The sequence below is a fragment of the Cnephaeus nilssonii genome (assembly GCF_951640355.1).
Source record: "Cnephaeus nilssonii genome assembly, chromosome: 13".
Lineage (NCBI taxonomy): Eukaryota > Metazoa > Chordata > Mammalia > Chiroptera > Vespertilionidae > Cnephaeus > Cnephaeus nilssonii.
Window position 1 is genome coordinate 66,996,730 of NC_137084.1, and position 16,245 is coordinate 67,012,974.

General features: G+C 38.1%; 1 protein-coding gene across 1 annotated transcript in view; it reads left to right on the forward strand.

Annotated features, from left to right (window-relative positions):
* The window catches only part of CFAP300 (cilia and flagella associated protein 300), a 32,955-nt gene extending 18,654 nt beyond the window's left edge, over positions 1 to 14,301 (forward strand). The window contains exons 4-7 of the mRNA XM_079788842.1: positions 577 to 743; positions 4,361 to 4,533; positions 12,456 to 12,522; positions 13,346 to 14,301. Of these exons, the coding sequence (XP_079644968.1) occupies positions 577 to 743; positions 4,361 to 4,533; positions 12,456 to 12,522; positions 13,346 to 13,474 (536 nt within the window). The 3' untranslated portion in view covers positions 13,475 to 14,301. The remainder of the gene's footprint in view (positions 1 to 576; positions 744 to 4,360; positions 4,534 to 12,455; positions 12,523 to 13,345) is intronic.
* The last annotated feature ends 1,944 nt before the right edge of the window (positions 14,302 to 16,245 follow it).

Genomic DNA, 16,245 nt, shown 5'->3' on the forward strand with positions numbered 1-16,245 from the left:
GATATGTGCATTAAAACTGATCTAAAAACCTTCTACTTCACACACAAAAATTATTTCATTTTAAAGCACTTCTAATTTACATATCCTTCATCTAGGCCTGAAATGGTGAAATTTTATTATAAACTTTTAATGATTTTTTTTAAATCCTCACCAGAAGATATTTTTCCATTGATTTTAGAGAGTGGATGAGAGAGGGAAAGACAGAGAGAAACATGGATGCAAGAGAAACACATAGATTGGTTGCCTCCTATACGTGCCCCCAATCAGGGCTTGGGCTGGGGAGGAGCCTGCAACCTAGGAACGTGCCCTTGACTAGAATCGAACCCAGGACCCTTCAGTTGGCAAGCTGATGCTCTATCCACTGAGCCAAACTGGCTAGGGCATAAACTTTTAATGATTAATAAAAATTAAAAACTGTAAAATAATAATTTAATAAAATTCTTTAAGGTATCTTTTAAATATATCAAAACATGCCTGATGTCATTACTTTGAACCTCTGCATAGTTATGCTTATTTTGGAAATAATTGCAAGTATTAAACTAATTTTTATATGTCTATAAAATACCTTTTTTTCAGGAACTGAAGTGAAAAAAATTGAAGCTATAAATGTTCCTTGCACACAGCTTTCAATGTCATTTTTTAAACGGTTATACAATGAAGATATTGTACGAGACAGTGGACATATTGTTAAATGTTTAGATTCTTTTTGTGATCCCTTTCATATTTCTGATGAGTTACGAAAGGTAAGTACAGAATTTTTAAACTTCACAATAAAATTTTATTTCAGAAAATGCTTCATGACAAAAACTTTTGCCTGTCTAAAACCTACAAAATACCTCTTAGCAATGAATAATGACCAGTACATTGTTAGGTTTCTTGGATGACACTTTTACTATCAACTTAATTATTTGTGTATTTCAATAGTTCTCAACTGGGTGCTACTGGCATCTAATGGGTTGAGGCCAAGGATGCTGCGAAACATCATACAATACACAGGACAGCCCCTCACAACGAAGTTATCTGGCCCAAAATGTTCAGTAGTGTAAGGTAACAAAACCCTGACCTATGTAATAGATGGCTATTTTTCTTCAATGTGGGGCTCTTCACATTCCAAACGAGTATTTAAAAACATACCTGGAGTAAAGTAATATTTGTATCTCCTCTCTGAGATTTTTTTAAAAGCCATTTGATTAAGTTAATTTTTGTTTTAGTGTGGGATATTGAACCTGGAATCAGAAGACATGGATGATTTTACCTAATTTCTGAGTTATGTACAAGATAATAACCATAGGTAAATCATTCAATATGTTGAGCCTCAAGATCTTACCTGTAGAGATTAAAATGTCCATTCTAGGCTTTGGGCAGGTAGCTCGGTTAGAGCGTCATCCCGATATGCTAAGGTTGCGGGTTTGATCTCGGGTCAGGGCCCATACAAGAATCAACCAATGAATGCATAAATAAGGGAACAACAAATCTCTCTCTCTGTCTCTCTCTCTGTCTGTCTCTCTCTCCCATTTTCCCCTTCCCTCTCCATTCCTCTCTCTCTAAAATCAATAAATTTTTTATAATGTCCATTCTACCTTCTTCCTGAAATCATTGAGAAAAATTAGTGGACAAAGCATTTAAATACGCTTTTTAAAAGGTATAAAATGCTGTTGAAATATTATCATTATTTTAATTATTGAGAAAGAGTATTTACAAAGTGGTTACAAATTAGGGCTTTGTTATCAAATAGACATAAGTTCAAATCCAGGCTCTGCCACTTTATAATTGATACTTAATGTCTATAAGCCTCAGTTTCTTTATAAAATGGGAATAATGTACGAATTATATAAGATAATGCATTTAAAGTGCTTAGCACAATGCTTGGCACTTAGTAAGCTTTTGATAATATTAATAATAATTACTATTCTTATTCTACATTAAGCGAAAGGGAGATGTGCAAGTCTAATGTGTTGCAAATCCATATAGAAATGAACTAGGGAAGCTACTGATGTACCATAATAGACACAGCAATCCTGTCTGTAGGAGACCAGGAGGCATCCAGCTAGTCTATACATTGATCTACACTAGTACAATACCTAAGAGAACTCTTAGTTTAAGAAAATAAAATGAACTAATTGAGAATAACCAAACTCATCCAATTGAATGAGACTATATAGTTTGGTCTTAAATAAAGTATATTTATATATAATAAGAATATAAATACTATACAGTGAGGATCTGATATTAATTTCTACTCCTTCTTACCATGTATTGGAAATTATCATTTAAAAAGTGTCTAGTCTAGTCTGGGTTTCTCTCCTTTTGGGTACAGTTAATCTCAGCTCTTCTCTCTGTCACTGATCTGTGTTAACTTTTTTTGTCTCAAGGCCCTTACCCCTAATTTTGGAGAGTTTTACCAACACTTCTACAGAGAGCCTCAGCAATGGACTTTTTTAAAAAGAGGATTTTATTTCCAATAGAGTACTCTGTCTAAAACTGCCTGCTGTGGCTTGTCTTAGTTATGCCATGAATAGCGCACCTTTATTCAGGAAGTGCTGGGACTCAGTGTTTTTCTGATAGTTGCCTGTATGTTTTGCTCCTGTGTTCTTTGTTACTCTGTTCTTTTAATTTGATTGCTTTCCAGCTGAAAAATAAATAACTTCCAGATTTAGCATGAAATATAAAGGGCCCCCCATTGTACAGCAATACGGATTCTATTGGCAATACTGTGTAACATAAGTACTGATGATAATAACCTCCTTTCTGACTGCAGCTCGGAAGTTGGCTCCTTAACAGTTGCATACCAAATCACTAAACAGATCTACATGTGAATGGAGAGAAAGATCAACCATGGAATGTTATTGTTTAACATTCATTCCAAAAACAGTTTCTAATTATTGTAATTTTTAAATTGCATAACCTAATCAACTCAACATATGAGAGTGCTCGTAGGAATGTGTTAACAATTCATTCTTTTTAAAAATTAAATAAATCAGGGTGACATTGGTTAATAAGATTATATATGTTTCAAGTGTACCTTCCTATGGTACATGAGCTGTGTATTGCATTGTGTGCCCACCACCCAAAGTCAAGTCATCTTCCATCACCATATATTTAAACTGTTCATTCTTAAGAGCTTTAGTTACCCTTGTATTAAGCCAGATCTTTAGGTAGCTAGAACCTTGGGCTTTAGTATCACATCATTCCTTACAGAAGGGGAAGAAGGGAGAGAAGGGAGATGTACAAGTGGCACACCCAGAGAGCAGTGAACTAGGGACCACTTCCCCTTATCTTTCTTACTATATGGTATATACTTTGGTTTTCATCGAGTCATTATAAGTAAACTTTATATAGACAGCACCATAGAGTTTATTATTTTTTTAAATGCCTCATATAATGACATTGTGATGAATTTTCATTTGAGATTGGGGCAAATAAAATGTTAAGCTTAATCAGTTTTCCTAATTAAGTGTACTTCTTGCTACTAGACAGTGATTATTGTATAACATATGTTTCCCTCTTTTATCTGTATGGTGATGTTAAGTGTATGTATGATATAGCTTTTCTCCATTTAGAGTTCTTTATGTGTATTTGTTTTCTCTTCCCATTTTATTTCTTGGTAAGAGTTTTTAAAATCCTTTATTATGTTTATCTTATTTTATCTATATTTTATTGTTAGTTATTTACCATACTTTAAAAAGTATGTGGGATATAAACAATTTAATAAAATAAATATATGTTATAGCATACATTCATCACCTTATTCATGTCCACCACAGTCAACAAATTAATTGCCTGTAATGCCCAATGATATAAGAAAATTCCCAACATCACACCTAGTCAAACTATTTTCTGAAAGAGCAGGAAAGGGAGAGGTGGTTATGAGGCTCTAATTACCTGAATAGTTCAAAATGGGGTAACTGGGGGGTAAGGAAAATAGTGACCCAAACACCGGAAGGTGAGAGGACATAGAAAATGACCATTGTGTTTAGCCTCCATAGAAGCAAAGACTATAGACCTAATTCGATAGAGAAACTTCTCCTTTTATTTGTGCTCCAGTTGTTTCCAAATAAGATTTAAGGTGACTTAACACTAAATTGCAACAGCACTAAAACAATTACTAAAGATACAAACTAGAACAAAGAAATAAAGTAGAAGAGAAGATTTAGGTTTAGATTTAGATTTGTTTCTTTCATTGAAGGTCAGTACCTAAGGATAAAATGGGGGTGAAAACCAGCTGCAAGTCTCACAGATCACTCTCACCAGGATTGGTTATTAAAATAGGACTAAGATTATATAAATTGAAATTTTCAAAAACATAAAAATTAGAACCTGGAATTATGTTACATTAAGATGAATTTCTCATCTTACGTAGGTTTTGCTAGTGGAAGACTCAGAAAAATATGAAATATTCAGCCAACCAGATAGAGAAGAGTTCCTGTTTTGTCTTTTCAAACATCTTTGCCTTGGTGGAGCCCTTTGTCAATATGAGGATGTGATTAATCCATATCTGGAAACAACAAAGCTTATCTATAAGGATCTAGTAAGGTAATGTTGCTAGATTACAATATGTAAACCTCTAGTTAATAGAGTAAATTATTTGTTAAACTATGGTGGGATTACCCAGCATCTGTTTGTGGTCCTATTAGCAACCAAAGTAAATAAAAATGGCACCACCCTGACCTCCTCATAACCTCCTCCTCTTCCAGGCTAGAAAATGTCTCAATTTCTCTGTCTCCCCTCCCCCCTTTTTTAATATATTTTTATTTATTTCAGAGAGGAAGGAAGAGGGAGAGAGAGAGAAACATCAATGATGAGAGAGAATCATTGATCAGCTGCCTCTACTGGAATTGAACCCAGCACCCTTGAGTCTGCAGGCTGATGCTCTATCCACTGAGCCAAACTAGCTAGGGCTCCCTGTCCCTCTTTTAGTGCTCAGTCCCCTCATTTTTCACTTGCCTCTTGTTTCCTCATTCAGACCTGTTACCTGTTCCATTCCTCATTAGCAACTGCCATCTTCCAGGTCTCCTTCTTTACCCCAGGCCTCCTATTAAATCTCAAGAGAACAGGTGATCCCTCAGAATGTTTGAATTTGCTTGACTAATAGTTTAAAAAAAAATTTACCTTTGTAATTTTTGGGAGAATTTTCATCTAAGTGTAATCTTTACTTTTTAAACTAATCCCAAATCCCAATTTTTTTTTAAGTATTCTACTAGGTGTTTTTTTTTCTTTATGAAGATCAAATGAGGATAAAAACTTCATATATTTTATTTATACTTAATTTTAAATAAAATGAAAGTTCTTTGGTTGGGTTTTTCAGTGATAAAGGTATTGGACCATCTTTATAGGCAAAGGGGATAGGAACAAGTGAAACAAAGGGCCCAGAGTTTAGCTACAAAATTTACTTTTACCAGGAAAACAACAGAATTTACTTCTATCAAACTCCGGATTGTTACTTAAACTCAACACCTCAGTTTTCTTATCTATTTCATGTATCATATAGCTATACAAAAAACTACATGATTTAGCTATTTTATTTTAGTTAATTTCTGATATATGGTTTTAAAAACAAAAATATTTCTATATGTGATCTCTGATTTTTATGAAAAAGTTATTAAAGGTTGCTGGAAGAGATATATTCGAAACAATTTCAGAAAAAGCACACACATACCTACATCAAACATTCTGTTCTTACCCATTTGCAGCTCATGAAAACTTACAAGACCACTTGTAGCACTCCCTGTGGACACTTCTCATTCTACCTAGACATACACACACCCCACTGCCACCACAGTGTGTTCTTTCTCATCAGCCACATGAACCTGTGGAATTCCTCACTACCATGCCCTGTGGAGGAGGAAATTCTATTGGAGATTTTTGAAATAGAAGTAACTTTAGAACCTAAACATTGAAGAAACTTCTGTTTTCCCCAACATTCCCTTTCCTGGATTCTTATTTGTGATTCTCTTCTACACTCTTTGGGTGCTAAGAAAAAGTATGCCTCAAAGACTAATGAAATGAGTAGCCAAAATTCAGGACATCTTACAGACAAATACAAATTGTGTCCATGGAATCACTTAACCAGGCAGCCAGTAAGTGTTAATATTGTGCACAGAACTCTGCCAAACTCTAAGCTTCAGAGTCCTTAGAGCCTAAAGAGACTACAAAAGGAGCATCAGATAGTCCTTGACCTTAAGGAAATTACAACAAACGAACATTAAATAATAGTAATGTAAATTGTTTAAAATCTTTTATAAGTAATATTGTTATATAATCAAATGTTCAATTAATTATAGGCAAATGTTTATAGCTTTTTATACTTTATACATGCTCCAGAAATTCAAAAGAGGAAATTGTCAATGTCAGCAGTCAGGGAAGCCTTGAATCAAATCGAATCCATGAGAGCCAGCAAAGAGGAGGGCAGCCTGTTCCCAGTGCAGGGGAGAGGCACACACGTCCTCATGCGGGGGGAGGTGGGGAAGGAGCCCAGCCCAATTAGAGCCAATACAGGGCTGATCCTCAGAAACTAGCATAAATGATATCAATAAGAAATCATTTATTACGTTATTTTATTTCTAGACCCTTACACACTTTTTGAAAGAACTTTATGTGCCCTGGCATAGTAACTCAGTTGATAGAGCATCATCGCAATACGCCAAGTTTGCAGGTTCAACCCCTGGTCAGGGCACATATAATGCATAATTAAGTGAAACAACAAATTGATGTTTCTCTCTTCCTCCCTTTTTCTCTCTCTCTCTCCCTCTCCCTTCCTCTCTTGAACTTATATGCATAGCCCATGGCCAGACAATAATGCTGAGAAGTCTGGGGAGGGGAAGGGAGCAGGGTGGAGGGGGTCAGTGAGAGTAAAAGGAATATCTGTAATACTTTCAACAATAAGTATAAATTTTAAAGATAATAAAATAAAATTAATTAATTAAAAATGTTTAGAAAACTCTCCTACCATTTAAAAAAATGAAAAGAGCAATATGGAAATTATGTCCCAGCATCCGTGAAAACCATTGTTATCTGGAGAGTGAGTTAGCGATTGCTAACATCTGATACAATACAATATTAGTGGCATACCTGAAATCACTAATTAATATCACTTTACATTTCCTTTTATTTTTTTCTTAAGAGACATCAGATGGATGGTACTGTACTTGACCTATAAAATTAGAAAATTATCTTATGAGATATTTTAAAGTAATAGCAATATAGAATTAGAGGTAACAAAATGGAGTAATATAATTTATTTCTGTTAGGAACCAACTTTTAATGTATAAATCGTAGTTTCTTTTTTAAATAATACACTTATGGGTCCTGGCCAAGTAGCTAAGTTGGTTAGAGCATTGTCCTGATACGCCAAGGTTGTGAGTTCAGTCCCTGGTCAGGGCACATATAAGAATCAACCAGTGAGTGCATAAATAAGTGAAACAACAGCCCTAGCTGGTTTGGCTCAGTGGATAGAGCATCAGCCTGTGGACTGAAGGGTCCCGCGTTTGATTCCAGTCAAGGGCATATGCCCAGGTTGTAGGCTTGATCCCTAGTGGGGGACTTGCAGGAGGAAGCTGATTCATGATTCTCTCTCATCATGGATGTTTCTATCTCTCTCTCCCTCTCCCTTCCTCTCTGAAATCAATAAAAATATATTTTAAAAAATAAATAAGTGGAACAACAAATTAATGGTTTTTTTTCTCTCTCTCCCTTCTCTTTCCCCCTCTCTAAAATCAATAATTATTTTTTAAAAAGAAATGTGGACTTTTTAAAAATACACTTATGGTACATGTTAATATGTGTTAAGTAGTTGTTAAATGAAGTATCAAATACTAAATTTTCCTCTAAGTTTATTTGATAAGCACAAACTTTTATAAGGTGGTGTTTTTTTAGATAGATTTTTTTAAATTGAGAGGTAATTTCCATACCCTAAAGTGAACAATCACAATGTACATATAGGTTGGTGAATTTTTATATATGTTTACATTCATATAAACACCTTCAGATCAATATTTAAAATTAAAAAAATAAAATTAGATGTAACTGTAGATAGGTTCTGTATTTTGATCTAGTTGGTTGTGTATGCATATACAAGTGTTTAAAATGTAGTTGTTATAGCACAGAATTTTAAATATACTCTTCAACTTTTAAAAAATATATCTTGGGCTTTAGATAAATAAAAGAAAATTACCTCAATCCATGTCAGAATCTTGAACCCTGAAATGGCTTAGGTCTAGCCATTCCCAATAGCGGCACAGGCTCAAACACACACACACACACACACACACACACACACACACACACACACACACCCTCACCCTTCCACAACGTCCACCCTCTTCCTCCTTTCTCTCTTCTCCCATTACTTTTACATAAGCAGCAAAGGAGAAGAGTGCTTTCACCTGATAAAGTGAAGAGGAGGGATATCTCCTTTAAATTTAACCTAAACATCACATCTGAGTAATACCCTTGATGCGTATGTAGGTACAGGATAAACAGGTGAGGTGTAGAAAAAGAGAACTGGACTCTGTGTCAACTAGGTTCTATTCCCAGAAATACCACTTTTAGTTGGAATGTCTTAAATACATCATTTAACTTTTCTAGTACTATCTATACTAATAAAAGAGCAATATGTTAATTAGACCAGGAGACCTTCCAGAGACCTTCTGGATGTCCTTCCAGACAAAGCCGGGGGCTTGGCCGGCCTGCAAACCGCCCCCAAATGGCCCTTAGCCCCTCGCCCAGGCTGGCCATGCCCCCCTGCGGGGACCCCCACCCCGATGGGGGCATGGCCAGCCTGCAAACCGCCTCTAGCCCCTCGCCCAGGTCAGCCCCACCCCCCAAGAGGACCCCCACCCTGATCCAGGACCCCCTTCAGGGCAGACCAGCCAGCCCCAACCCATGCACCAGGCCTCTATCTTTTATACTAATAAAAGGGTAATATGCTAATCAGACCAGGAGACCTTCCAGACATCCTTCCGGACAAAGCCATGGTGGCGGGGCTGAGGTAGAGGCGGTTAGGGGAGATCAGGCCAGGAAGGGAGGGCAGTTGGGAGTGATCAGGCCAGCGGGGGAGCAGTTGGGAGCAAGCAAGCTGGCAGGGAGGGCCAGTTGGGAGCGAGCAGGCCGGCAGGAGGGACAGTTGGGGGTGAGAAGACTGGCCAGGGAGGGGACAGTTGGGGGCAAGCAGGCCAGCATGCAGAGTGATTAGGGGCGATCTGGCAGGCAGGCAGGTGAGTGGTTAGGAGCCAGCGGTCCCGGATTGCAAGAGGGATGTCCGACTGCCGGTTCGGGCCTCAACCGGCAGTCGGACATCCCCTGAGGGGTCCCAGATTGGAGAGGGTGCAGGCTGGGCAGAGGGACACCCCCCCCTCCGTGCACTAATTTCGTGCACCAGGCCACTAGTCTATAATAATAAAAGCGTAATATGCTAATTAGAGCAGATGTCCTTCCGACTGACCTTCCAGACAAAGCTGGGGCTGCGAGGGAAGTGGCCAGAGGGGAGCCTGGGTCCCAGGTGCCAGAGGGAAGCTGGTGCCAGCAGCTGGGGGAAGGAAGGCCTACTCTTGCCTGAATTTCATGCGTCGGGCCTCTAGTTGTTTATAAAATTGGTTAAATGATGCCTACCTCACTGAGTTGTCTGATCTTTATGAGGTAAATTATATAAAGGTATTTGCAGATTATAAAACATCCTACCTAATAAAATAGTAATATGCAAATTGACCGCATCTTCGCTACACCCAAGCCATGCCCACCAGCCAAAGCCACGCCCGCCAGCCAATCAGAACGAGTATGCAAATTACCCAACAAAGATGGCGGTTAATTTGCATACGCTGAGGGAGGGAGGAGTGAAGACTGAAAACAACTTAGAAGGAAGAGGGAGGAAAAGCGGAAAGCAAGGTGGCTGCCAGAGGGAAAGCCCGGGTGGGGCGGGGCGGAGCGGGGGCGGAGCGGGCCGGGTGGCAGCGGCACGTGGGTGCAGGCGCGGCGGAAGCAATGGTAGCAGGGCACGCCTCGGCAGCGGCCGCTTGCAGGATTCTTCCTGCAAATGGGCTACTAGTTATAAATATAACTCATATATATTTACATGTAGATATCTATCTGTAGTTTATTTCCTCTATCCTCAATTTGCTTTCTGACTATATATTGGTAATGTTTTTTGTTTGTTTGTTTGTTTATAATTTTTTTATTGTCTAAAGTTCTACATATGTCTTCTTTTCCCCCAATTAACGCCCCCCCCCTCCAGCCATTCCCACCCCGGGGCAAGCCCCCACTGCCCGTGTCCATTGGTTATGCTAATATGCATGCATACAAGTCCTTTGGTTGCTCTCTAACCCCGCCTCCTCTGCCATTTGTCTCTGGATCTATTCTTTTTTTTTTTTTAATATAGTTTTATTGATTTCAGAGAGAAAGGGAGAGGGAGAGAGAGATAGAAACATCAATGATGAGAGAGAATCATTGATGGGCTGCCTCCTACATGCCCCACACTGGGGATCAAGCCTGCAACCCGGGCATGTGCCCTTGACCAGAATCAAACCTGGGACCCTTCAGTCCACAGGCTGATGCTCTATCCACTAAGCCAAACCAGCTAGGGCTCTGGATCTATTCTTGTTCATCAAATTATGTTGATAATTATATCCCACATATGAGTGAGATCACGTGATATTTATCTTTCTACGACTGGCTTATTTCGCTTAGCATAATGCTCTCTGGTTCCATCCATGCTGTTGCAAATGGTGAAAGTTCCTTCTTTTTTATAGCGGCATAGTATTCCACTGTGCAGATGTACCATAGTTTTCTATGGGCACTTAGGCTGTTTCCAAATCTTAGCTATTGTAAATTGTGCTGCTATGAACATAGGGGTGCATATATCCTTTCTGATTGGTGTTTCTGGTGTCTTGGAATATAGTCCTAGAAGTGGGATTACTGGGTTAACTGGGAGTTCCATTTTTAATTTTTTGAGGAAACGCCGTACTGTCTTCCACATTGGCTGCACCAGTCTGCATTCCCACCAGCAGTGCACGAGGGTTCCTTTTTCTCATCCTCACCAGCACTTGTCATTTGTTGATTTGATGATAGCCATTCTGACAGGTGTGAGATGGTATCTCATTGTTGTTTTGATTTGCATCTCTCAGATGATTAGTGACTTGGAGCATGTTTTCATATGTCTCCTGGCCTTCTGTATGTCCTCTTTCTAAAAGTGTCTATTTAGATCCTTTGCCCATTTTTTGATTGGATCGTTTATCTTCCTTTTGTTAAGTTGTATGAGTTCTCTGTAATTTTAGAGATTAAAACCTTATCTGAAATATCATTGGCAAATATGTTCTCCCATGCAGTGGGCTTTCTTGTTGTTTTGTTGATTATTTCTTTTGCTGTGCAGAAGCTTTTTATTTTGATGTAGACCCATTTGTTTATTTTCTCCTTAGTTTCCATTGCCCTAGGAGCTGTGTCTGTAAAGATATTGCTACGACATATGTCTGATATTTTGCTGCCTATGGAGTCTTGTAGGATTTTTATGGTTTCCCATCTTACATTCAAGTCCTTTAGCCATTTTGAGCTTGTTTTTGTGTATGGTGTAAGTTGTTGGTCTATTTTCATTTTTTTTTTTCATGTATCTGACCAAATTTCCAGCACCATTTATTGAAGAGACTGTCTTGACTTCATTGTATGCTCTTGCCTCCTTTGTCAAATATTAACTGAGCATAATGGCTTGGGTCAATATCTGGGTTCTCTGTTATGTTCCATTGGTCTATATGTCTGTTCTTGTGCCAGTACCGGGCAGTTTTGAGAACCGTGGCTTGGTAATATAGCTTGATATCTGGTATTGTGATCCCTCCAACTTGGTTCTTCTTTCTCAGGATTGTTGTGGCTATTCGGGGTCTATACTGGTAATGTTTTGTGGAGAGTGTAACTGAAAGACAGCTACTGAGAGGACATGCTTTTAATATTATATAATTTAATAATACATAATTTAACAAATAGCTTCCATATGCATTATCCCACTTAATTCTCCTATAATCCTAAAAGGAGCCATAGTATGCCTCATTTACACATGAGAAAACTGAGGTTCAGAAATATTAATCTTGACCAAAGTGAAATAACATCAGTGGCAGAACTGGCATTTGAGTTTAAGTTGTGTAGTTCTTTAGTTAATGTGTATGTATCTACCCTTCCAGTTCACTACACTTCAATCTGACTTTTACCAATTCTCGTTTTTCCAATAATTGTCTCTGGCCTTGGAGTCATGCCATTTGAATCTCAGATTAACCCCAACCTTCTAAAATTCAGATTTTTGCAATTCCAACTCAGTTGACTTTGCATCACCCTTGAATGAAACCACAGCTGCCACCCTTTTTAAATCACTGTAGTTGGATGTTATATATTTCCATATTACATATGTTTAAGAACATCTGAATACTAAATGTATTATGCCAATGCTCGTTATATTTAAAATGTATCTTTCTCCCTTATTTTAGTGTTCGAAAGCATCCTCAAACCAAGGAAATACAAATTACCTCTTTCATCTTTAAAGTTACAGCATATGTAAGTGGAGAGGAAATTTACTACCAATGAACTTAATTACTTGCTATTAATAGGGTTGTTACAACTGTAGTTAGCAGGTGGGGCTATGTTATGCCTATGAAAAAAGATGATGATATTTATCTTTTTGTTAATTTTAAGGTATGCTTTTATTTGGAGAACAGTATGAACTTTTCCCCTACCTTCCTTTCTGTTGTACATGTCTAATAATAGTCCTTAGTAAGAGCTAAATCTGTGACTCATGGGAAGTAAATCATAGTTCTCTGTCAAACTACAACTTATAGGTTAAATAAATAAGAATGCCATAGATGTCTTTGTGCCACAGAATCGGATGCTTGAATTTTAGTAGCATACAAAAGTGTCTTCATTCAATCAGTTCAATGTTTATTAAGTATTTACTGTGCTGAGCTAGGTGCTTTTTATTGATAAACAAAAGAAATAGAGTCCCTCATTATTATATGGACCATGTTTTAAAAGAAAGTACATATGGACCATGTTTTAAAAGAAAGCAAAGATAGAAGAAAATTGCAAAATGGAAATTTTAGCAATATTAGCACTTTATAAGCACTTTTTTCAAAAGATGGATTTCTTTTTAGACTACAAATTCCTTAAGGTAAAAAATTATGCAGGTTTGTGTAGTAATGAACATATGTATTATTAGCATAGTAGACTATCGATATTTTTTAAAAATTACTTAACTGCCAATTTATTGTCAAAGATTTGATGTATGTTTCATGACATTTTAACAGAAAATATATGAGTTAAATATGTTGACTATTATTTGAATACTGTTGTGTACTAAATAATTTAAGTTTATCTTTTTCAGGATTCTGTTGGTGTGTGCTACCCTTCAAGAAAAAGTCACGAACAGACATTTTCTTACTTTATTGTGGATCCTATCATGCGTCATGTTCATGTTTTATACCACTGTTATGGCGTGGGAGAAATGTCTTAGCAGTATTCTTTCAGATAATCTATATTTACTATATTTTTATTTACCAATTTTTATTTTAATACTTATTTATAGATAAGCAACTACTTTGCAAGTTAATTAAAGTAAAATGTAAAGAACCCACTTAGAGCAGAAGCAAATGCCAAGATGCTTTACTCTTTTTTAAAAAATATGTTTTTATTGATTTTAGAGAGAGAAAGGGAAAGGGGGAAATAGAAACATTGGCTGCCTCCTGCACATCCCCTACTGGGGATTGAGCCACAATCCGGACATGTGCCCTGACCGGGAATCAAACCGGCAACCTCTCTGTGCATGGGACAACGCTCGACCAACTGAGCCAGGGCCAACATGCCTTTCTTTAAATTTATCTTTTAAAAAGCTAACATAGGAAATAGACTCTATCCCTAACATAGTCTATACCAATACATTTGGAGAATTTTTATAGTAGTTACAAAGAACTTAAACTCTAGTTAATATTTGTTGCATTAGAATTCAAGTGAGTCCTTAATTTTCCATTTATTTTATTTTAGAAGCTATTTAATTCCTGATTGAAATTGTGGAAGAAACTTAAACATCTCTACCACGTATCATTAATATGAATTATTAGCTTTTTAAACTTGTATTTTATTTAATTATACTTCTACATTGTATAAAGATTTATATTTCAAGGGCTGTGAAAAGTATAACAGTTTCTTTGTTTCATTTGTCCCACTTAAAATCCTCAATTAAAAAAGAATGTTCTGAAAGTAATTGTGAACTCTTTTAACACATAATAATTAAAATTGCAGCTGCCCACAGCTAGTACAAGATCTGCATGTAAACATAGAGAGTTGCCCTGATGGTATTATTAAGTTGGCAAAAGAATAAAGAACAGGTCTCTTAGTACTGTTTCCTCATTACATTCATAAAATGAATATCTAACTTAGATGTTTTTTAATGGAAAAAGTAATTGACAAGAAATGTTGAGACTTTAAGGAGAGGCAAGTTTGTAATATTTGTTTCTGTGTTGTAGGGATAAGGATGATAATCTTGGATTTGAACTTGTGGATATATCTGGAAGGCAACTGGTAAGCTGGGTATAGAGGTCAGGAAAGAGAGTTTAACTTTTAATACCTAGCACAGTGGCTTGGCACATTAATAATTTATTGAGTGAGTATTTTCCAGATACGTTCCTAATATCCATAGTTTTTTTTTTAAATCATATAAAAAACAAAATCAAGAACTAAAATGCCTACTTGCTACCAGTCTGGCTGCCTGCCACACAGACCCCCTACAATCTGGGACCCTCTCTTTATCAATCAGTTAGTCAATCAGTTATTTTTGAGTACCAATTTCATGCAAGGCACTGTACTATTTACTTTGGGGAAATATACACTCCCTATAAACTTTGTAGAGAAGGTCATCTATAAAAGTATGTCTATGAACAGTGACTGTTACATGAATTCAGAGATGGAAGAGATCACTATGAATTAGGCCTGGGAAGGGCTTGGTCTGCATTCTACAAAAGAATGGGTGAGGAGGAAACCAAGATGGCGGCATAAGGTATACACCTGTACGTGCTGCCTCTCACAACCACACCAAAACTACAACTAAAAGACAAAACGTCTATCACCCAGAACCACGGGAAAGCTGGAGTAGAAGTTCTACAACTAGAAGGAAAGAGAAAAGAGCATTGAGACATGCACAAGCGTGGAAAAGCTGAGGTACAGAGGTGCGCGATCGGGCTGGCGGCTGGTGACTGGGTGCGCTGTTTTTTTCAACCCAAAGGGAGACACAAGCTCCCGATTACTCTGAACTCCAGTTTCCGGCGAGACTCTGGGGACCCAGACCCCTACGGGGAGAAGCTGGACTGTCTGCCATCGGGTCAGAAAGTGAGGGTGGCTTTCTTGCAGAGGTGCACTCAGGAATCATTGTTTACTGCGCTGGGGCGTGGGACGCGGGGACACGGAAACTCAAAGACATGAAAACTCAGAGACTCAGAAACAGCTGACTGTCAGCCATCGCTGTTTGCCACGCCCTAGCCTAGTGATTCCCTGAGACCCCGCCCCACACAATTTACAAACCCACCCAAGCTCTGCGCAGCAGCTTTTGCATATAAATGGGCTGCCCTATCGCAGCTTAACCTAACAAACTGCAGCTCTGGTCAGACAGTTCCAAAACCTCCAAACCCCAAGCAAAGAGGAGAAATCTGCAGATCTCGCTGTAGCTCCTGCTGGGTGGCCTCAGACAGTAGCTGACCTGCACCCCATTGGAGATCCAGAAGCCAGTGTACCTAGTGGTCAGTGTGAGACGACACCAGATTTCAACTCCTCACATCTATAAGTGATACATTCAAGAGGCAGACTCAGTGAACACCAAAGCCCCACTGAAACAAGTCCTGCTCCATAAGGGTGTCTCCAGCACAGCAGTTCTTTCATTATAGACACAGCGGGTCCTCACAGCCAATTGGCCTGGAGGTCAATTCCTCCCAGTGTACCAACAGCAATCAAGGCTTAACTACAAGACTTTGCACTCAGCCCACAAAGGGGTGCACCAAGAGTGTCCACCTCAGGTGATAGGGGAAGCTGAACCACTGGGCCCTATAGGTCACCTACCACAGAAAACCACCCCATCAACACAGGGAAGCAGCCAAAATGTGGAGACAAAGAAACATGTCACGATTAAAGAAATGGAGGAAAGCAAACTACTGGACATAGAGTTCAAAACCACATAAGGTTACTCAAGAAACTTCTAAAAACCTCTGAGGAACTTAGGGAGACCTTTAAGGATCTTAA